Raw genomic sequence first — 24604 nt, 5'->3', positions numbered from 1 at the left:
ACCCAGGCTGGTTCTTTACAAGGGTGGTTTAAATAATGTGTGGACTGTGTGCAAGATGTTGTCTAATGTCACTACTATGCAGCAGCAGTTACAAAAATCAGTTTTAGAGGCCATTTCAGACCTGGGAGCCAGAGGCGAATATTCTGGCATCATGGCTTTATTAGGGCAGCCAGACAGACAGAGCGGCCCTATCCAGATAATCACCACACATCTCTTCTAGATGGCCAAACTTGTCAAAGCTCATGCAGCACACTGCCAATAAACTTTCATCCTTGGCAGCTGATGAAACAGAGGATTTTATAGTATTTTACACTACACAAAGCATGCATGGTGGATCTCTGTAGCAATGAAGTTGCAATATTTTCATCAGTTGTGCACCTTCTTTTTTCTTGCATCAGTAAGAGAGAGATTTTGGTGTCTCGCTATATGTGCTTGATTGCGCCGATAGTTTTGGGTTCCATAAACTAGAACCGGTTCCAGGTTAGCAAACCATTTAAAACACTGTTGAAAAAGTATACATTTGTTTTGCAAATGACTACACAAGTTGTCACAAATTGCCAAACACTAAAAAGAACAGGATACAAAATGAAGCTGTGTAACTTGAACTAACTAACTTGCTCGATGGAACATGTAATAAAACCTAAATACCTTTTTAAAAACCTGTCAACAGAAAACCAAAAGAGTCTTTGATGTCTTTGTGATTTTAATTAAACTGACAAATCCTGCTTTAAAATGGGACCCGGCATCTATAGGTTTTCAGACTTTGTTTACTATTACTTGCCTGATATTGAGCTACATATACTACACTTAAAGATGTTAGGAACCTCGGTGTCTGGCAATCTTTCTGACTATCCAATGCTGGCTTTAACCATCACCATATCAGCTGATATCAGTTTAACCTGCTGGTTCATCTGGCCGTTCACTTCGCTCCAGCTACCAGTCCACCACCATACTTTGGTCCCTATGGGGACTTGAACCAGCAACTCTCCGGTTCCCAAACCAACTCCCTACTGACTGAGCTACTGCCACCATTACCACATTGGTGACATCACCAAACATTTGCTGCTGTGATACCTACAAGTTAAATGAGTAAATTCCACAATTTCTGTTATATATAACGATTGTGACAAAGATGTGTATCTAAAACTGCAGATTCATGCATGCCACAATGTACAGTATTGTGTAAGTGATAATGTCACTAAATTAACCATTGTCATCCCATATGATAATATACTCAGATATTAATATACTGTAATATACTGTATCTGTAACAACCAGTATCTTCTGATAATATTGTATATTTCTAAGAATACAATATTGTATACCAGCCACTCAGTTAGGAATATCACAAGATTTCAAGCTTTTCATTTTTTTATTTTATTTTTTTTACTACATTGAAGGCCCATTTGGTGCATCTTGATTTTCAAAGGAACGACTTCATGGCTTAAGTATGTAAATGTCTCAGTGCACACCTGATCTCTGCTTTAGTGGCAGAGATCAGGTGTGCATAATCATTTCATCAGATTGAAAAGCCTGTCATTTTAAGCAAACAGACTTGACTGAAAAGGTGCAGGTGCAAGTCCAGATGAAGAGTCTAGTGATTTTTATTTTTCCCTGCTGCTTGCTTTCTTTATGCATATTTTGTTTTAGAGGTTTTTTTCTAAAATTATGTTATTAGTGCATAGTTAAGTGGGTGCATGGAGGTATATGTGAAAACCTTGTCTAATAGTCTTATAATGTCAGTGCTATCCAGTGACTTTTGCTTTGTCAGTCTTTTGGCGTTTTTCCATTACATGGTACCTGCTCTACTCGCCTCGACTCTACTCGACACACTGTGCGTCCGTTTTCCATTGCAGATTTTAGTACCGCCTCAGCGTGGCTGGTCGTTATATGCCGGCTCGACGCAAACACCAGCGCACAAGTATAAACATCAGGCCACTTGAGCTTGTTTTAAAGTTCTGTGGAGGCTCCACGCAGAGCTTTCGCCGTATACTATGTAAGTGGCCTGATGTTTATACTTGTGCGCTGGTGCGTGCGTCGAGCCGGCCATGTGTGTGTGTACGTAGGCTATGGCGAAAGCTCTGCCTGGAGCCTCCGCAGAACTGTAAAACAAGCGGCGCCGCAGGAAACTGCCGTGACCTAACGCGACACACACAACGTGGAAGGTGTCAAAAAAGGCGAGTCGAGCAGGTACCACGTAATGGAAAAGCGACTTTTGTGTTTATCCTGACCTGTACTGATGGTCAGTCTCATTAATTCAATTTTCCTCTTTTGGTTTTTTCCCCAATTTTTAGAATAAGAATAACAGAACTTATTGTAAATATTATGCAATATTCTTTGCTTGGCGATAAAGATACTATGTGATAACGCCTGATTGAAACAGATCTTTTTTGGCATTGCATTTAAACCTGTGTTCATGGGGTCACACTGCGTCTCTGACAACCTCCGAAGGTGGTTTGGCCGATTGGATCACAATCTGTCCTCAATGCGTATTGGGCGCATTTACTCCTATACTTTCATATGGTCAAGCACTATCCAATTACAATCCGATCACCCAAAACACATTTTAATGCAATGTGTAAATGGGGTATAAGAGATTTACATCTGCCACTTCTGAATTCCATTCAAACCCACTACTCTGTGTGTGTGTGTGTGTGTGTGCGTGCACGTGTGTAAAGAGGAGAGAAATTCATTCATTTATACAACATTTCATTTTAGGTGGGTTGCAGCAATAAAAAGCCATGATGATGCACCAGAGTTAGAAAACAGTGACTGGCCCTCCGTTAATTATGTATCATAAATGTTTAAATGGTGGTTGATTTAGCTCAACTGCAGAAACAACAGCCTGCAGTATTATTTGTGGGGACAGGCTTTATTTATTATTTCCCCTGCTCTTATAAGTGTGTTCACAAAATTTGAGAAAGAAGCCTCTGTCTTGTCCAATCCACTCTCTTTGCCGCGTTAAATCATGGTTGCTGTTGGTAACTGGTTTTACTGTGAAGCAGCGGCAGGAAGTGTTGAATTTATTTAATGGTAGCTTAACATAAAAAAAGAACGGGTAAGCCAATTCACTCATATTTAATTAATCTGGTTAATATTTCTGTTCAAAGAGAAGCTTTGAGCCTCAAATGACCTAACTATGTTGTTGTACTAAGAGACCTGATTTAAATACCAGCCCGTATATCTGTCTAAAATGCATGCAACTTTTGGATGGGAATGACCAATTATCCAATGGCAGCCCAGTTTTCAAGCTGTCCTGACCGCAAATAGTGGTCAGCTATGGGTTTACAGCCAGGGACAGAACTGTCTTCCATGCCATTTGTTGTGTCTGACCTTTAAGATGATGAAGCGCAGGGAGAGTGACCCCTGGCAGGGATTGTTCAAAGAGCATCCTCTTGGTAATGGGGGGTCCAGATCCTGGCAGCATGCTGGGGGATTGATCAGCCCCTTACTCAAAGGCCAAATACCTAAAGCCTAGCCAGAGGAGAAGGCCATGCAGGACGTGGAGCCATCCTCTTCTTTGAAGAGCTCTCCAATACCTCAGCTGTTTCACTGCATGAATAAACATGTCTTCTATCTGGTTACTCTTCCCTTGTGCCCCTTACTGTACCTCTTCTGTCCTCTTTACCCCTGGATGAGCTAACAGTTGCCCTGCTGCAGATGGAAAGATATCAACAAAGGTCACAAAATCCTTTCTCTCTTTTTTAGTCGCCTTTTCACTCTTCCCCCTTCTCCGTCTTCTTTCTTGTTTAGCTTGCTCCCTCTCTCCCTGCTTCTTGTGTGAATACTTCCTGTGCTCTAGCGTTGTTGCACAGGATTAAATCCACTCATTTAGAGCTTGCATTGCTTCCACAGATGTCAGCTTTGAGATTGAAATGAGCTCCCCTTCTGCAAAGAGGCTGAGTTAAAAGGAAATTTCAGAGGAAGAGAGAAGCTAAACAGAGATGCAAAGTCTTTTCAGTTCCATAAGTGTAGCCAGAGTGTGGCTTAACATGTGTGCGTTTGACCAAGGGCCTAAGTGAGTGATTGTGGAAATATATGTTGATAATAATGAACCACACCTAGGGTTGCAAAGGGTTGGAAAATTTCCGTAAAGGAAGTTGCTCCAGAATTTCAGAAATGTTGCATTATTTTAATGTTGGAATTGTACCTTTTTAATAGTGAACTTATTTTTGATACACATTGAAAAAAAAGCAATACTAGGTCATATGGCGTGTTTTTCCCATTTATTTGCATTGTAACCATGCACTGCATTCAGCAGCACTCTTCCATCGCAGATATGTACAGATAATTTACCAGCATCCCATTCAATAGGAATTTCGTAAAATTACACCCTCTCTTGCGCGCACAGTGCATTCTTCCATCATATGTGCAGCACTACTGCCAACGCTACTGCACTGTCTGAGCCTACATGCTTTCAGGTAACGTTTAGCAAATGCACAGTTTATAACTTGTTAACACCTTTTTGCTAGTTTTTTGCTAGCTAGCTGTTACCATGTGGGATGTAGCTTGGTTGATTACTCGCCTTTTCACTCTTCCCCCTTCTCCGTCTTCTTTCTTGTTTAGCTTGCTCCCTCTCTCCCTGCTTCTTGTGTGAATACTTCCTGTGCTCTAGCGTTGTTGCACAGGATTAAATCCACTCATTTAGAGCTTGCATTGCTTCCACAGATGTCAGCTTTGAGATTGAAATGAGCTCCCCTTCTGCAAAGAGGCTGAGTTAAAAGGAAATTTCAGAGGAAGAGAGAAGCTAAACAGAGATGCAAAGTCTTTTCAGTTCCATAAGTGTAGCCAGAGTGTGGCTTAACATGTGTGCGTTTGACCAAGGGCCTAAGTGAGTGATTGTGGAAATATATGTTGATAATAATGAACCACACCTAGGGTTGCAAAGGGTTGGAAAATTTCCGTAAAGGAAGTTGCTCCAGAATTTCAGAAATGTTGCATTATTTTAATGTTGGAATTGTACCTTTTTAATAGTGAACTTATTTTTTTTATTTTTTTTTTGGGGGGGGGGGATACACATTGAAAAAAAGCAATACTAGGTCATATGGCGTGTTTTTCCCATTTATTTGCATTGTAACCATGCACTGCATTCAGCAGCACTCTTCCATCGCAGATATGTACAGATAATTTACCAGCATCCCATTCAATAGGAATTTCGTAAAATTACACCCCTCTGCGCGCACAGTGCATTCTTCCATCATATGTGCAGCACTACTGCCAACGCTACTGCACTGTCTGAGCCTACATGCTTTCAGGTAACGTTTAGCAAATGCACAGTTTATAACTTGTTAACACCTTTTGCTAGTTTTTGCTAGCTAGCTGTTACCATGTGGGATGTAGCTTGGTTGATTACATTTTTTTTTTTTTTAAAGTTGGTCATTTTAAACCCTAAGTTTGCACACAGCCCAAATTGAAGGCTCAGATTTTCAAAGTGCCTTTCCCCATTAGTTAACTTGCTAGCTAGCTAACTCGTCACATGGCACATTTCACATTGTGTGTATTTGACAAATTCCTGGATTATGTCTGCTTATGATATGGTAAAAGTCCATAGTAATTAAGTATATTTAAGTACATAGTTTTAGTTCACTTAATGTATATCGTGTTTAAATGTTTAAACTAGCAGCATGTACATTAACCTACTGTACTAACATAATGATTAAATCCAGCTAGTCCTGGGATATAGTCAGTGGCTGCTTAAATGACAGAAGCCAAGCCAAGAAGCAGCTAGGGTTGTTTTGTGCTGTGTGCAGCAGCAGAGCTGAAGCAAAGAGACGGCAGTCCGGTTGCGCCAAGTCTCGTAAACCTCATCTTAGGGTTGGAACAGTCCACCTCATCTGCAGGTAGAACATCTCCACAGCCTCCCAGAGCTTTGAGAGACTTTGCTTATATGAGATCATGACCTTTCTTTAGCCTTCCTCAGGTGTTCCTTTGGAAGAGCTAACCCAAAAGACAAACAAATCAATTAGACGAATGACTTCAACAAAGACGTAAATAAGCAACAGTTACGGCCGTCTGTGGAGCTTTCTCATCTATGCTAATCACTGCCCAAAGGCATTGATGAAAGGATATTCTGAAGTTATGAAGATGCTGCGATGTGTTCATTTTATCGTTTGATTTTATACCCAATTATGGTGCAAGTAAGCAATTAAACGAAGCCTGGATGTTGTAAGCAGATTCTGTCTGCAATTGAACTATGCTGCTGTACTTTGAGCACCCCACAGCTCTAATCTTTCTGACAGTGTGTGTGAGAGAGAGACGCTTGATGAAAGAGGGGTGTTCATGAAGCAACGAAGCCTGCCTTGATTACAAGGTTCAATAGTATCAGAATGACATCATTGTGCATCGCTTGATGAGTCCATGATGTCATGATCTGAGCTCTCGTGTGTGTGTGTGTGTGTGTGTGTGTGTGTGTGTGTGTGTGTGCGCGCGCGTGCACATTTGGAGAATGGGAAAGGCTTTCTATGAGAATAGTACTCTTCTTCACCGTAAGACAATAAAAGCATCTGTAAAGTAAACACAAGTGGCAGTTCCGCCTCTAAGCATTTGGCTCACTCAATGAAAGCAATCTCTACTAAATGGTAATGGGCCTCTGCAAAGTGGCATCATCAGTGTTCTTCATTTCAGATGAACTGCTACTGTGTCACGCCTTTGAATATACCCCATGCTTAAATACTAATAACAAACTGGCCATACAGGCGATGAGAGGCCTAATTCGCCTAAATCAATTTTACTTTGCAACCCCCCTTGCACGTAACTCAGTGCTTTACAGCCTTGCTGTTTGCAGAGGATTATTTTGATTAAATGCTTTTAGTCCCTGAGTGAATTCCTCTGTAGAGGCTCTGTTGAGAGGTGTTGGCATCCACAACATCCTGCCAGGTTTTCTATTCAGACCCAAAAAACGGTTCCTCATGGGCAAACTTCTGAGCTATGCGCTTTTCCATGTCTCTGCATTGCTACTTATTATTCCCATTTCTGATTCTCCACTTTTGTCAGGAATGAGAAATGCTAATTAAGTTTAATGAAAATGGTATCTATATCAATAGGTCAGAGAACACAAAAGGTGCATATCTGTTCATTCATTCCAAGTCCCACGTTGCTTCAAAACCTCAAAAGAAATTCATCACACCGCCTCAAAGCCTTTTTGGAAAGGCTCCTGCCCCCACCTCCCACCGCCTTCTCCCTGCATTGGTTGTTACTGTATGTGATAGCAATTGAGACATCTATTAAGCTTGGCCTATTGCTTGGCACAAAAGAGTCTGACATTCTTGAATGAAGAATCCCCTTGTGGTTCAAACCTTTGGATCTCATTACACCCATACTCCATTTGTACTAAAAAAAATTCTATCAGTGTGAGCAATTATGTTCAGGTTGGTATTTCACAATTTTGTAACCCATATTCTCACCCCTTGTCTTGCTGGCTTGCTGTCTTACGCTCAGCAGTGTTTACCTAACCTCGCTTGTATTTGCCTCTGGCCTCTTTCTCATCTTTGGCTACTTGTACTGTGTGCATTCAGCATATGACACGTGCTGCTGTCTTAGTCCACGCAAATAGAAAATGTCTTCAGGCTAGTCCAGTGGCATCATGAAGAGATGGAGGGATAACAGTGGCTAAAGCACAATGGCTATGTCACTCTCTCAGCGGTTGTCTGTTCTGTTTTCCACGCATTGTCTCCGTTTCTCTGTACGTGTGCAGGAACGTGTGTTTGTGCTACGGATATTAGCCAACAGAATTGGATTACTCCAGAAGAGAGAACATTAATTTTTCCATCACCTTATTATAGATAGAGGTCCCTTCATCGATTAGTTTAGGTTCACAGTAACCACTGTCAAACTAAATTTCAGTGATGCCACATTGAGAAATTAAACAAAGATGAGATGAGGATATTTCTAATTTACTCAGAAAACAAACATATTTCTTGTCTGTTTTGTATTGAATCCACAATTTTGGACCTTTTGAATACCATGTTGATCAATCATTAACAAAATGCAAGCAAATTAAAATGACAAGTACTCCAAAGCCAGCTGAAGTACAGTCTATTTTACAGGTTTTCATGTAATTGGTGTTTCAGTGCAGTCTAAAATTCCATGGATACTGCATCATTGAATGTTACTGGATGATGATGTTGGTCTTATGTTGTAGGGTGAATCCACTGGGTGCAGCGAACCCAATCATCCACACACTGAGCGCCAAGAGAAGGTTTATTGTGAGATATTTTAAATATGAGAGAGGAAGAAATTTGCAGAGAAAGAGAGAGTACGAGAAAGCAGTTTTTCTTTTCCCAAATGGACTGAGCTTATTGGGAACCAGCCCAAGTATTCTCATGACCTAATTGCCACAGGCACTGCAGAAATAGTTAGTGTATTTTTGCTGTAAAGTGTCAGTGTTAAGCTCTGCATTACCAACATGCGTTTCTAGAGCCCAACCTCCCTGCCCGATTCTAAATCTCAGGGACCATTATTTGACATTTCTGGGCTACATGGAATGCATTAACATGTTTTCACAAGTGTAAAAGCCACACAGAGCTCTAGTCTCATTCACATAATTGCAGATTTTTCTACTATACTTGAACTACATGTACCTATACTGTACATTTCAGAGGGAACTGCTTTACTCATTACTTCTCTATGTTCATGCAATGGCTAAAATTACAAGTAGTAGTTAGTAACTATTTACTAAATTGTCTTGTTTCATTACTTATGGCTAGCCTTTTATCTATTAATTGCTCTATTGTATTAAATACATTGGTTTTCAATTTAGTAGCTAGGCAGGCTTCTGAGCTACACCAACATCTTAAACTACAAAATGCATTTCCTGCCGAAAATGTGTGTGACAAGTTGAATAACACCACTAATGTAAAAAAGATGTGGAATAATTAAAGTTTTTTTTTTGAAAAGCTAATGCTAACCCTAACCCTAAAGCTAAACTGGATTGCTGGTTAAAATGTGTAAGAAGAAGTTGTAAGAAATGTGGAAAAGTGATAACTGTTCTAATAATATGATAGCTTTAAAAGTTGAATAATAGCCATATTGTATGGAAGTTTTAGGTGTTACAACAGTGACACAGCAGTGGCAAGCGAGCAACATCCATTCGGCACACATCGTGGCACCACAGTGGTAAACGTCCGCCGACTGCAGTTAAGTGCGGCTGCTGCATAGCGCACATCTCTCTCTCTTTATTTTCTCTGTCTATTTTAAAATGAGTCGTAAAGACAACAGCAAAGCCCATCTTTACTTTAAATGAAATCAAACAAAGACAAATGTTCTCCCCTCATCTTAAAATGGTCAAAAATCTATACTAGAGTAACCTACTTCCTTGTCCAGCTGCTGCAATAAATATGCAGAGGAGGAGGAATCAGAATGTAGTCACTGCCGAACCATCATCAAATAGCTTTATTTCTCTCTCTCTCTCTCTACTGTACAATGACAATTTCAAGTAGCTACAAAACAGTTCTGCTGGTAGACAGCTGGACGGGAGTATGTGATGTTAGCTGTTCACTGAATATGACGTGTAAAGCCCCGCCCATTTCTAGAACTTAAAGTAATTGTTATGCAGTGCTCCCAGGTTTACCCAGGTGATCTCTGAATTGTCATACCAGGGATATACCCATGTTGACTGGCTTGGTTTGAATTTCCAAAAGGAGGGTTGAACCCTGATCAGACAACCCTGGTGAAACCCTGGTCATTGGTGTGAAAGCGGTAAAACGGGCAGGCCATCTGTGTATTGCATTGCCAGACCTATCTCCACAACAACATAGTGTACACAGCTCGCAGTGGGAGCTACGGTTTTTGACAAGTACTGGCTGTTTTAAGGGAACCGAAGGGCCCGAAGGGCTGCAGCCTCTGCCGTGAAAGAGGCAAAGCAGCGTGTGTGGGGGAAGTTCGGAGAAGACATGGAGAAAGACTTTCGGTCGGCACCAAGGTACTTCTGGAAAACCGTTCACCACCTCAGGAGGGGGAAGCGGGGAACCATCCAAGCTGTGTACAGTAAGGATGGGACGCTGTTGACCTCAACTGAGGAGGTAATAGGGCGGTGGAAGGAGCACTTTGAGGAACTCCTAAATCCGACTAATACGCCCTCTATGGTAGAGGCAGAGCTGGAGGATGAGGGGGGATTGGCATCAATTTCCCTGGTGGAGGTTGCTGAGGTAGTTAAACAACTCCACAGTGGCAAAGCCCCAGGAATTGATGAGATCCGTCCAGAAATGCTTAAAGCTCTGGGTGTGGAGGGGTTGTCTTGGTTGACACGCCTCTTCAACATGCGTGGAAGTCTGGGGACGGTGCCTAAGTAGTGGCAGACCGGGGTGGTGGTTCCCTTTTTAAAAAGGGGGGACCAGAGGGTGTGTGCCAATTACAGGGGTATCACACTTCTCAGCCTCCCGGTAAAGTCTACTCCAAGGTGCTGGAAAGGAGGGTTCGGTCGATAGTCGAATCTCAGGTTGAAGAGGAACAATGCAGTTCCGTCCTGGTCGTGGAACAACGGCCCAGATCTTTACTCTCGCAAGGATCCTGGAGGGAGCCTGGGAGTATGCCCAACCAGTCTACATGTGTTTTGTGGATCTGGAGAAGGCGTATGACCGGGTGCCCCGGGAGATACTGTGGGAGGTGCTGCGGGAGTACAGGGTGAGGGGGTCCCTTCTCAGGGCCATCCAAGCTCTGTACGACCAAAGCGAGAGCTGTGTCCGGGTTCTCGGCAGTAAGTCGGACTCGTTTCAGGTGAGAGTTGGCCTCCGCCAGGGCTGCGCTTTGTCACCAATCCTGTGTGTAGTATTTATGGACAGGATATCGGGGCGTAGTCGGGGTGGAGAGGGGTTGCAGTTCGGTGGGCTGGGGATCTCATCGCTGCTTTTTGCAGATGATGTGGTCCTGATGGCATCATCGGCCTGTGACCTTCAGCACTCACTGGATCGGTTTGCAGCCGAGTGTGAAGTGGCTGGGATGAGGATCAGCACCTCTAAATCGGAGGCCATGGTTCTCAGCAGGAAACCGATGGAGTGCCTTCTCCAGGTAGGGAATGAGTCCTTACCCCAAGTGAAGGAGTTCAAGTACCTTGGGGTCTTGTTCGCGAGTGAGGGGACAATGGAGCGGGAGATTGGTCGGAGAATCGGCACAGCAGGTGCGGTATTACATTCAATTTATCGCACCGTTGTGACGAAAAGAGAGCTGAGCCAGAAGGCAAAGCTCTCAATCTACCGGTCAGTTTTTGTTCCTACCCTCACCTATGGTCATGAAGGCTGGGTCATGACCGAAAGAACAAGATCCAGGGTACAAGCGGCCGAAATGGGTTTCCTCAGGAGGGTAGCTGGCGTCTCCCTTAGAGATAGGGTGAGAAGCTCAGTTATCCGTGAGGAGCTCGGAGTAGAGCCGCTGCTCCTTTGCGTCGAAAGGAGCCAGTTGAGGTGGTTCGGGCATCTGGTAAGGATGCCCCCTGGGCGCCTCCCTAGGGAGGTGTTCCAGGCACGTCCAGCTGGGAGGAGGCCTCGGGGGAGACCCAGGACTAGGTGGAGGGATTATATCTCTAACCTGGCCTGGGAACGCCTCGGGATCCCCCAGTCGGAGCTGGTTAATGTGGCCCGGGAAAGGGAAGTTTGGGGTCCCCTGCTGGAGCTGCTACCCCCGCGACCCGACCCCGGATAAGCGGATGAAGATGGATGGATGGATGGATGGATGGCTGTTTTAAAAAAACAAAAAGCCGATGTTGTGTAAAACGTAAGGGTTCGCAGTGGTGGATTAACTGGGGCTTGCAGTTTCAGTTTTGTTGTGGCATTTTGGTGGAATAAATCTGCTATTCGTTCAGCAACATTCGTGCTTGGCGTCAGACAATGTTTTTGCCATGCTGTGTGATACGCTATGATGCAGACATTGAGTGACTGAGTTTATTTTATGTTAATTATGACACACCTGTGCACAATAATAAATGAAAATGTTTGCTGTGGAGCCGATGGTCGGAATCGAACCGGCGGCCCCTTCATCAAACTGTCCTTGAAAAATAAAAAAATGACTCTGAAAAAGTAGTTTCAAAATACGTTTTGGCTCAAGAGTGGATGAGGATAAATAACATCGTCAATGAAAGCTCCAGCGATCATCTTGTCGCTCTGAGGCAGATCATTCAAAAACTATAAGTCCTATAGTTTACTTGAGCACATTGGCTGAAACTAGACAAGAATGTCTACATTTTAACATATAAATCATGTATGACAAGTAAAATTTGTGGGCGTGAGAGCAATTTATAGAGAAGGGACTAAGATGATTTTTTTTTAAGGCTCCATGCTCTAGCGATGACATCACGCACTCTAAGTCACACAATACACACACATTATCAACGCAGAAAAATCCTGAAATGAACACTAAACTTAGACAGTGATTTCACAAAAAACTGTAAAAGATATCAAGCTGAGATATGAGAAGCTTAATATTTTAAAAAGCATAAATAGCAGAACAAATGTTGAAGTCCCATCATGTGCTCAAAGAGCTGAACATTTTGATATTTGAATGTTTTTTGTAGCTGAACGTATGCAGAAGTTACTGTAGAGGCGAAATTTGAAGAATCGGATAACAATACTGTGAATCCTGCTGAATCAGCATTCACACAAATATTACTACTGTTGGCAGTATACTTTCCATATGTTGTCTGCTGTGATTTGTCTGACTTGTGTCTCTTTTGTTATTGGCCACATTGAGCTCCATCTGGACCAGCTCCAACATTGAATGCTGCTTACTGATTACATGACATGACATTACATTCATTTAGCTGACACTTTTATCCAAAGTGACTTACAATAAGTACATTCAACCATGAAGATACCACCCAAAAATTTGCAAAATCCATGCAAATGCATTGATTCTTCAAATAAGCAAAACTGCTTCATGTGCCACATTTTAGGAAATTAACTAATGCATAAATGACAATTGAATACTCTGAAACAGGCCAATCCTTGGAATAACCTTTTGACATTTTGCCTCTACTTACTTATTATTTTTTACCTGCAATGCAACAATTGTGGAATGTTGTACTGATTGATAATATTCTTTTATTTATACATATTTGTTTAAGAATACACAAGGAGAATGACATTCAGAAAAATATACTACACGTATGAGATCATATCATGATGATGAAGCTGATGAAAATACTGAAATGTGGCCTTGAGGATTTGTTTTCTCACATTTTTTGCTTCATAGAGACACTGGCACCTCTTTAAGGAGGCTGCTCAGTCCTCAGGTCAAGTCCTGAGCTGTGGCTGCTTTACAAATGGACAGAGGGTATTTGCCAGGTTTGACCTGCAGGCTTATTTTCTTCCATACAATGACACAGATAGGCACTTGTGAACAAGCTTGGGTCTCTGGCAGGCAGCCCACCTCTGGCTAAAAGAACTAAACGCCACTAAACTATCAAAATTTCCTCTGCTGTAATCAGTTTCTTCACTTTGCAGGGTGCCTTGGATTTTGCCATGTTTCTTTTTATTTCAGTGAAGTCTGTATTATCTCTGTAAGTCTACTAGTGTGCAGTTTTAAAATAATCCAAATTATATTCTTTATATTTATAAAAAGATTCTCCTTAAATTCTCCTTTTTCTCTTAGATTTTCTTTGACTCCTTTTAGCGCTCTATGGCTTACTGATTGTAGCCTGCTGGCTGGGTGCTAGTGAGTAAAAAGGGTAGTTAGTCACCTTCTCCACAGATAATTGCTTCCATTCAATTGTTGCCAGAGCAGCCTTGTGATCATATAGAAGAAGAGAAGTTCACACTTATGGCTATATTGTTTGGCACTAATGAGGGTCTTTCTAGAGTTAGAGTGTTTCAAAGTATACTGAAGAGGTGGAGAGGGCTGGATTAATTTCACAAGCACACCCTCTGTGTTGCTGTTGATGTGCCTATTACCACTGACCCAACTACAACTGGGCATGTATTGACAACCTAGATCTGTGCTGACCAACATGTGTTGAAGTTATAGTGTTAGACAAGTATTGGTGTACGTTTAAATAAATGTCTGTAATTGGAGCATGAATCAAATCAATGACATTGTACAAGCCCGGGTTACAGTCGTCATATCTTATACAAATGCTACATATGTACATATGTTTGTGGTTGTGTGTATTTGTATGGAGACTGAGTGTCTCTTAAAGTAGGACAGGAGAAATTGATGGCCAACTCTGAAAGCTGACCTACATAGAGGCACAAACTAGTTCCCTCAGCACACATGCTGAGCCCAGTTGCTCTACAGAAAATGCAGAGGAAGCAGGCACATTGAATGTTAAACATTTAATATAAAAGTATACAGTAGATCCATCCATAAAACTTTGCAAGTCTCGCATCCTGGTCTTAAGTAGGTGGGTGAAAATATTGCCACTACATTTTAAGAGTAGTAATGTACTGTATGATTGTACCCTGGTATATATTTTTTTGTTTACGGTATATATTTTCAGTTTCTATTTTCAATCTTCAGTTTGCAGAAATCAAGATGAATTCAGAAATGTAATTGATTCACCAGCATTTCAGAAAAGATGTCCAAACAAGTGGTTCTGAACTGATAAGTGCAAACTCACTGGTGCGCCATAAAATGATGAAGGCCAAGCGTAAAGAAAACAGCACACTGAAATCAAATTACATCAACTTACAATCACACTGTTTCTGTCTAATGGTTCTCTGGCCTGATGCTTTATTTCATGCTGATATTAGAAACTCCTTTGTGACATTTTTCAGTAATCAGTAATGAGATGTCCTCTTAAAATGTTGTCCCAGCTAATAAGTTCCAGCTTTTAAAAGCCTCAAAGCTGCTGCTAAACAAACTAAAACGCCACTTGGTAATTGTGGCCCAATTTTATGCTATTTCTTCTGCCACCTGATGCTTGCGCATACAGCCACCTACACATAATCAGCACCTTTCTGTTGTGGTCAAATTGAAGGTTGACATACTGCACACTATGCAGACCAAGTCCAAAAAAAGATTACCGTTGGTGAAGTCCCAGCGTGGCGTTTGCATTTGTACACCTACACAAGGTGTTTTATTGAAATATAGCAACATCTGTTGAGCACTATATTACCACTCCATTACAATGTTGAGGCACAGCTAGCCAAAGCTGCTGGCTTATTTGATTAATATTAAGGCTAACAGAGCTTTAGCAGATGAGTCACTTGTGACACTTGTTATATAGTACATAAAATGGCAGTGTTCTTTAAAGGGGTGGTTCAGAATTTTGGACATAGGACCTCATTTCCAAGTTAGCCAGTGTGTTATTTATCAGTGGAGACAGTTTTCAACACTTTTCATCCAGTCCTTCCAGTTGCGGAGTTCGCTGGTGCTAGGCTAGCACAAGTCAACAGTATCTGCTAGCCTGACATTAAAAGCAGTCTTACACACTCCACAGTACACCGAGGCAAATAAATGATAACGCCAGACTATCGATGTATAATGTTAGAATTAAAACTATACCATTGCAACGCATTGCAATAGTTATACTTTGTTCCCTGTAGTTGGTAGCATAGACTACAGCAGCGGCGGAGTGATGTTACCTAGGCTACCGAGAAAGCCGGTTTACATGACAATCACGCAAGTTTATTTACCTGCCGCTGTGAGCTCCAACTAATTCCACTCCGCCAGGCTATAACTCACATAACGTTACCGGTACATGAAAGCACACAGGCTAGCAATTTGCATGTAAACTGTCCGAGCTTACATGACGTTTCTGTCAGCAGTTACCTAACGTTAGCGGTTAGCCCAGCCAGGTATCTACCAAGAGTGTAGCTATACCGTTAGCTAATGTTGTCACTCTCCACAATGCATAGAACTGTAACGTTATCTCCACTAACGTTGTCAGTCTCAATCTATCAGTAGCAGCTAGGCTAACATTATGAAAGGAGCTAGCTTTATTATCTAGAGTAGCCTACCGAAAGTTATTACCTGTTCATCAGTAGCTGTTGGTGCATCTGGAAAGACAGATGGAACCGCATTCGTTGTCAGTGACTTGTGGTCCTTTAGAATGCGGGGTTTTTCAAAGTCATCTGGTCTAAAATGATCACTACACATTTGCCACTTGAGTAGGGTCTCCGCCAGTGTCTCGATGTCAGCAGCTACTAGGTTTCCCGACTGGAGTGCGCTTCTCTGTTTACTTTATGGCGCAGTACTACTAACCGGACTACTAAGTAAAATTCCGCCGCTGCTGAGAAACTAGTCCCTCAAAATGTAATGCGATCATTGAGATGCAAGGGTAGTTTTATTTCTAACATTATTTTATCAACAGACATTTACATCGATAGTCTGGCGTTATAATTTATTTGCCTCGGGTGTACTGTGGAGTGTGTAAGACTGCTTTTAATGGCAGGCTAGCAGATACTGTTGACTTGAGCTAGCCTAGCACCAGCAAACTCTGCAACTGGAAGGACTGGATGAAAGTGTTGAAAACTGTCTCCACTGATAAATAACACACTGGCTAACTTGGAAATGAGGTCCTATGTCCAAAATTCTGAACCACCCCTTTAAAATTATTTAATATGGCTTAGGATTCTTACTGGCTTAGGATTCTTACTCACCTGGAGAATTATATCATACATTCAAATGTTTTTTGTAGTTCTGGGTCTCTTCTTAAAAAAACACGTTTTCAGTGATCCATAGAGTTTGTTTGTATGTGTTTATTTTGTGGATTAATTTTGCTACTGGTTCTAATTTAGCCATAGAATGTATAGTATCTGTTTAGCAGTTGTAACGCCTTTGTACTTATTAACCATGGTGTTCATCATTGTCAGGTACAACTTCAATCTATGTAACATGACCAAGTCCACATAAATATCAAAGACCAAATTGATAAATGTGATGGGTATTGATTTGAATGTATTGACGCTTTTGATTTTGGTTCTGATTAGCATAATATTTGAGCAAGGAAATAAACAAAAATATGTATGTTGTATTTCCTGCCAGCAGTCATTGAAAAGCTATGTTTCCCTACCACAAATTGCCATCTGCCCATGGCTTACCTGCTCACCTCTCCTCTCTCTCTCTCTGCTTTGCACATTAAAGTGGTGGTCTGCCCTATACACTTGCGTTACCATATGCATGGAAAAGCATGTTTCATATTAAAGCTCTGATTATAAATTTGAACCAGGAAAGCCAAGCATATCCATGAGCACAATTCGTTACAAGGAGGAGAAATGCATCAAGAAAGAAAAAAAGAATGTATTTATGCTTGATCTTGCAACTGAAGCAATAACATCCGGAGACTTATCTTCGGAATGTTGTCTTGTTTGTAACAGTGCTCATGGCTCACTGTGCACTTCAGTGATACATTTTACATCGTCCATCTTCACTTTCCCCCACGAACTTGCATGCATCAAATCAGTCACATTTTTTAGTTTATCTCTCTGTCTTTATATCCCTCTCTGTGTGTTTGTCTCATATTAACCAATAACAAAGAAAACCTGCATCTTTGTCTGTTCATTGTAAAACGTTATAAGTTACCAGAGGGAAGATGCTTTTACAGTAGGTGTAAGAGCTGATCTTTGAATATGCACTGGTCGATACTGTATGTACCTCTGCAGTAATATGATATAAATATGACCATATGAATTGTATATTTATTGAGTACATGTGGAATACAGAAAAGCATACTAAGACTCAGCTTATTGAGTTGTAGTAGACTGTTTAATACTGTCACAAACCGGCTCAAAGCATGCGACAAAGAGGGGCGTCCAGACAGGTTAAAGTGCCAATAAAAGGTTTATTGATGAATAAACATATTAACTATTTACGAAAAGATGAGGTGTGGTGAGTAAATAGGATCAGGGATGTGTGGAGTGTATGGATGAGTGAGGAATGTATGGATGCATGGTAACTGCAACAGAAGTGTCAAAACGAACCCAAAACCAGGAGATGTGGATCCTAGGAGAGAGACACTATGACAAACACTATGAGCATGGCATGTAGCTATAGCCTTGGTTGAGCCCTAATTTGAGGCCTACCCAGGTGTCAGCCCATTGGCTAATTAACCCTCCCAAACTACCAGCTTCTGCAGGAAAGCCAGTGAAGCCAACAGCAGGCAGAAGTGGGAAGGTTCGTAACAAAACATTGTAAGGACATTAGACGAACTGCCTACAGTACACGTACCAAACCAACCTACAGTAAACACCTGTTTTATAATAAATGCAATGAGGATGACAACACCACTTGTCTCAGGACTACAGACCTCAGCTGACAGCTCTGTATTTCTGTTGAGGCAGGAGACTCCTTCCTTTGTTGCCTTCCATCTTTCTTATTTTATTTTCATTTTCTGTCCCTCAGTGTGTTGATTATTACACACATTTTCACAAATTTAATTTGAGTCAAATGTAATAGTTTTTCAAATATTGTTTTGCTTTTACCGGTCAACTTTATGAATACTTACTACTATTAGTATATAAATACTGATACTTTAGATTAGTGTTTACAGGAAGTTTGTTTTACAAATAATAATGTGCCAGATCATTTTCAGTATTTTCAAGCACAGTTTTTTAATGAAGCAAGTTTTTTCACAAATGTGTTCATTCTCTATTCTCTTTCCTCTGCTATATGTGCCCTGTGCTGTTAGAGAGTTCATGCCGTTAACTGTATTAAACAGAGGATTAACGCCCGGGGCTTTGGGTCTCAAGTAATAGCAGACGGAAATACTGATCAAAGGCCTTTAACTGTGCCGTGGGTGTTCGGACTGCCTCTGTCTGCTTCTCTGCATTTCAAGAAGATGGGGAACACAGGCAGACAGGCAGTGCAGGAGCTTCCTCTAGACTTACTCCTGATTGGACAGATGAAGGTTGGACTATATGCATAATTAGGGGCAGGATAACCAGTTCAGTAGGGGATGTATAGGAGAGGAGGAGCAGTTGTTGCTGCAGGTTGGTTGCACCAATGACCTAGCAGGCAAGCGTACATGTACAGTAGGTGTGTGTGTGTGTGTGTGTGTAATCCCCATCGGGGGGAGGCTCCATTCCCTTCCTGCTGTGTCCCAGAGGACCTGTCTAACACTTCTCCCGGTTGCCCCACTTCCTTACTCTGTGTTGACAGGGCTGGTTGCCAGAACCGCCCAGCAGCAGGCTCCTCTCATTAGATGCACTTTTAATCAGGAGCAATATACAGCCCCCTATTAACAAAAGCATTAGATATACATGTTTATGGGTTGTGGATTTTGAAGAGGATGCATTACAGTTATTGATATATGAGGCATTTTGTGCTGAAGTATCAGAGCTTGTGATCATTTTCTGAATTGATGTTAAATCTCCATGTGTGTATGCTTGAATGCACATTATGCATAATATGTAACATGTACCTAAATAGTGAGGGCCAACCAGATTCTGCAAGGAAAAACTCTACACACATCCCTCTCCTAAAAAAAACCTTTAAATTCAGTTCATGCTTAACATTGACCTAGAAAGGTGTGCTTCAGGTCTATGCTTAGTATATCACTGATAATACATGTGTGCTTTATATTCACTCTCATGTACTTATTGCAGTATATTTAGCTGCAGTTATTAGGTAGTTGGGGGATGCCTGCTACCTGCAGCAGTTGTAAATTTATATCAGCCTTAACTATGCCTCTTTTACATGCTCTTACAAGATCGTTATAACAATAATTAAAACTACTACTGATAATAATACTCCTACAACCACTAGCTCATATTTTATGAAACATAAACACCTCTGGAAGAACGGCTAGTTATGAACATGAAACCCAGCGAAAGAGTGGTCATATTTTTGAAAAATATCTGTGTTGTGCAGATGGAAGTCATGTCAGGCATCAAAAGAAAATGTAAGAGTAGCATTTAAACACACTTTACGTTGGTGATTAACACATTTGAGAATCCTGCTACGCCACTTTTCAAGTCAAAGTCAACTTTGCTGCATCAATTTGCAAGTTCCTCCATTATCTGCTGCTGGCAGAATCAGCTTTTTCCAGGTTGGGAGGGGCCGGAGCATGCAAAGGGGGGGAAAGAAAAGCATTTAAAGCAACAGAAGCAGAGAAACCTGGAATGAGTGTGAAATAAAGACAGAGTACGATGAAGGTGTTAAAAGGCCGTGAAAGTAGGCTCCCTGCCGATTCTGTGGAGCGATGAGATGAGGCCAAGCCCAGCTCTGGCTAATAAGTGTGAGCAAAGTGCAGCCTCAGCCAGTAGCCACACAACAGCTATTATCTGCCTTCCTACCAAAAATCCATGTGTTTCCATTTACAGGGTATTGTTTAAGCTGTGTGTGGGAAGGTTGTTCAGTGTGAGCGTGTTGACACCTCTCTCCTTGTGTCTGTCAGTGCTGCTGACAGTCTTTAATAGTCTCGTTGAGGTCAGCCTCCTGCCATGTGTGGATAGTTGGAAGTGAAGGGCCGGAATACATGAGGACAATCTCGCTCTGCTGACACCCTGCAGAAAGGAGGATGGGGGAGAGGAATGTTTCTGTTGCTGCTATTTTGTGGCCTGTAATTGTCTGTAAGGTCTGTAAAATAGGATAGTAGAGCAAAGGACTGCACTGTAATGGCAGGGCCAGAAGTTCAGACAGTCCACAGGGGACTAAGAAGGCGTGTGCTGAGCCAATGAGAGAGAAAAATAGGGATGTTTGTTGTGTGTTGTTGTCTACAGAATACATTCCAATAGTTGTCTACACCACAGCAAAATGTCTTTTTGTTCATTCAAACAGATCCAGTCATGGGTGTAAGGGCCCTGCTGGTGGTAGCTGTGGTGGTATGGCTTGGCCCTGACCTCAGTGGATATAATGGTGCTGTGGAAAATGTCCTGTCAGTTGATGGAGGAGCTGCCTATAGCAGCAGGAAGGAGTGTGGCGACAGGGGCCATGTGTGTTAACCTCTTTCCTTGTCACTTTTTCTGCCCCCTTTCATCTCCACCTTTTTTTTTTTCTTTCCCTTTCCACCCTCCATCCCCCCAGACTCCACTCTCTCTACCTACCCTCTTCTGTGACAAATTACTCCTGGCGGTTGATTTGTTGGTTGTCAAAAGTGCTCCTTGTGTTGGCATGAAGGTGGGGTGAGCAGGAGAAGAGGGTGCAGCTCCCCCCCATGCCTGTTGTCATCACCGTCCTTACCCACCCCCAGCCCCCAGCCCCCACATCATAAATGTGTGGCCACAGCTCAGTGTTGAGATGTCTCAGTGGAAATTGATATTCTGTCTCATAACATCTCATTAGATTAGATGTTTCCCATTAATCAGCTCACACATTAGGTTTCCAACCCTTCTTTTGACAGGGCTGCTTTGATATGTTCTCGCTTGTGTTAGTAGCAGGAGATGGGCTTGAGGAGAATCTTTTGTTATTTATGGTAGAGGAGCTGGAGGAGGAGCAGAGAAGAAAAATGCCTGTGAGAGATGAAGACTTGATGACAAAACGATGGATGCCAGTGTTTGTGATAGGCTGGCTAGTAAGCAGCAGCTCCTAACAAAGAAATCTGTATTTTTCTGGATGATCTGATGAATTTGTAGAATAAGCGGTTTAGGAGACAAATGTATCATAGTACACTTCATTTTGCCATTTCTGCTTGGGTGTGAATATGAAGACTCTTAAGGTACTAAATATTTATCAAACACCATTTAAACAGTAGTAGTGGATGATATGGATAATATATATGGTAGGGTATATGTGATATATCTAACTTTTTATATTGTGATATCAGTATGATATGATCAGTATGGTGGGAATGGGAATTGGCTTATCCTGTGGAATGAAATACCTGACAAATAAAGTATTTAACCACATTGATAAAAAATCCTGGGAATCTAATACTGCCATAAAGCAGTCCTGCTCATTGATTTGCAACATAGCCAGAAATATTAAAGGAATAACTGTATCAACCAGAGCTGCTCCTATTAGTCAATAAATTGATTAGTTGATCGATAAAAAATTAATAGGAAATAGTTTGAAAGATGAGTGACCGTTTAAGTAATTTTTAGAAGCAGAAACACCAAACATTCTTTGGTTTCAGCTTGTTTCATATTTTCTGCTTTCCTCTGTTTTACATTTTTGTGAACTGAATGTCTTTGGTTTTTGGGCTGTCGGTTGGTCAAAGAAAACATCCCCTTGGACTGTTGGAAACTGTGATCGGCATGTTTCACTATATTCTGACATTTTATACACCAAGCGATTGATCGACTGCGAAAATAATCGGTGATGAAAATGATCGTTAGTTGAAGCCCTTGGTATGGCTGACAAATATCTTTTGTTTGTTTACCCTAGTACACAGTATGTGATGGTATGTGAATATGTGCACATGTGCAGGCTCTGAAAAGCTCTCCCTTCAATGTTGGACCTTGATATTAGTAGATAGTAGATTAGTAGATGATGGTTGTGAGCTTAATCCTAAACAAACCGATTTGTCTTAACTTGTATGAATAGGACAATATGCACCATTGTTCAGCTCAGTCAGCAAGTAATATTGGAACTGTTGTCTTCCATTGGTGTATCAGTACCTTTTCGCATTCAGTAGGTGACTATTTTTACTGTATAGTCTGACATTCTATGACAATAAATGGATGGTGCTGTCTGTGGAGTGTGTGTTAGTCAGATGGGATGTCTTCTGCACTGACGGCGGCTCAAGCTCAGTCTGAGGTGATTTTATTTCATCGCGGGGTGTTTGCCATTTTGAAAAGAATCTCATCTCCTTTCAGTCCCACTTGCTGCTTTATTCACTAACTGTTTGTCTTTTGTGCAGTTTCCTCTTTTGCAAAAGTAATAGAGTATCAGTTTTCCTTTCAACCCCTGCTATACAGAAGCAAGATTGCTTTGTGCATCACCATCAAAACACAGAGAAGAGTATTGCAATCCACTTGTGTTCAAAAGTCTGAAACCATCTTGTCTTTCTGCCTTTGTGTTGAAAGAGGGGTTAAGCTTTTATCCTATAAATATGGCATGAAAATCCTACTGTCAACGACGCATTCATTCTAAGGCCCACATTAACATGAAAACGAGGGCTTGTTATACAGTGAGATTTCAATAAAAAGAACACAAAATGCATTTAATGAAATTCAAATGCTGGGCCCTAGCTCCCTGAATCTCATTAAATGAGCTTTGTGCTGTTTTTCCTTCTTCTCTTTGTAGAAGAGGTCCTTGAGTGCCCTTAATAATGTGGCAGATTTCATCATATTCATGATTTAAAGAGGACAGTGTCTGTCTTGTCTGTCTTGTTCACTTGTTCTTTTGCATGCCCAAGCCAGTCTCCATGGATGTACTCGCATAGTTTTTGGATCTGGCTCGTGATAATATTCCATCTTGGTGGTGCACTTTCTTTTTAGTTCCTGAAGTTTTGTTAAGGCTCTCCACTAACCCATTCTCTCCCTCTCTTCCCCCCTCCCTTCTCTGTTTCTCTCTGCATAGGATTTGGCTTCATAACTTTTGAGAGTGAAGACATCGTAGAGAAAGTCTGTGAAATTCATTTTCATGAAATCAATAACAAAATGGTAAGTCCACTCATTTTTTTTTTTCAATTCTAGGTGGTTGTTGAAGGATTAATATTTGATTTCTTCTTTTCCTCCTAGTATTAATAGCGGAGGAGGTGGGTGTGTTCATGTTCATATGCACAGGCTAACACACACACACACACACACACACACACACACACACACACTGTGAGTCTCTGGGTCTCAGGGATGGGAAAGCAGTGGTGTGTACTGCCCACAAACCGTGAAATTGTGTGGCTGAGTTCTGCCTGTCAGGCTGAGGGACGGGAGAGTGGAGCCTGTCCCTCTCTCTGAATCCCCTACACACACACACACACACACACACACACACACACACACACACACACACACACACACACACACACACACACACACACACACACACACACACACAGGTGGCTATGTCCAGGGAAGCTACTGGCAGAGGCAGAGTTCATTAGTCAGGGATTAACACCTTCCCAAAGTCCCAGTGATGCTTGTTTTATTTACACCAGTAATATGGTCATCTCTGAGCACCCTACAGAGTTCAGTAGAAGTTGTCCTAAGCCATCATGTATCTTATGATAATTGACAGGAAGCGACTTCAGTGTAGCGAGTGTGACATTAGGTCCTCCTTCACCCAGTTCCACCCTGCAGGCCTCTTGAGAGAACCTGCATCATTTGAGCAGTTCTGTGGCTAGTGATTGACTGGAGGGAATACGTTCTGTCGGGTCCCCTCTCTCTGTGTGTGTCTTCACTCTCTCCCAGCCTCTTTTCCTGAATGTGACTGACTGGCTATCTGACTGACAGGACCAGCGTAGTAGAACCATGTTCACTAGGGACCAACCCAGGTCACATATGACCCCAGTATACATCCCTCTGTGTCTCTGTGCTGCATAACAGTCGATGCTTAGCACTGCAACCACCAAAAAAAAGCCAAAGTGTGACAGAAATAACTGTATGCGCATGAAAGATGTTCTGTCACAATCAAATGTCTCAGATCCTTTTGACATGTTGGTATAGCACTCTGTGAACACACAAATATCACACATCAACATGAAGCACCGATGCACACGCCAGAGCATCTATTTATGCACACAAAGCAAACCAAATGCTGCCAATGCTGTCAATTCTTGATTTCAAAAACTATTTACAACCTATTTCTGCACAATTTGTTATCTTACAAAAATAGCTATTAAGACATTTGTTACCAACAA

At 41.7% G+C, this 24604-nt stretch overlaps 1 protein-coding gene across 9 annotated transcripts in view; it reads left to right on the top strand.

The window, feature by feature from the left end:
• LOC144527342 (RNA-binding protein Musashi homolog 2) overlaps nt 1-24604 on the top strand; it is a 246984-nt gene that overhangs the window by 156116 nt on the left and 66264 nt on the right. For all 9 annotated transcript variants that reach the window (XR_013502816.1, XR_013502817.1, XM_078265280.1 and 6 more), the window contains exon 8: nt 23326-23408. Coding sequence is in view for 7 of the 9 variants with exons in the window: in XM_078265280.1 (XP_078121406.1) it covers nt 23326-23408 (83 nt within the window). In the remaining 2 variants the exon portion in view is untranslated. The remainder of the gene's footprint in view (nt 1-23325; nt 23409-24604) is intronic.

This window comes from Sander vitreus, chromosome 13 (genome assembly GCF_031162955.1).
Source record: "Sander vitreus isolate 19-12246 chromosome 13, sanVit1, whole genome shotgun sequence".
In the NCBI taxonomy this organism is placed as follows: Eukaryota; Metazoa; Chordata; class Actinopteri; order Perciformes; family Percidae; genus Sander; species Sander vitreus.
Note: the sequence above shows the minus strand (reverse complement) of the source record. Positions and strands in the feature narration are given on the sequence as shown.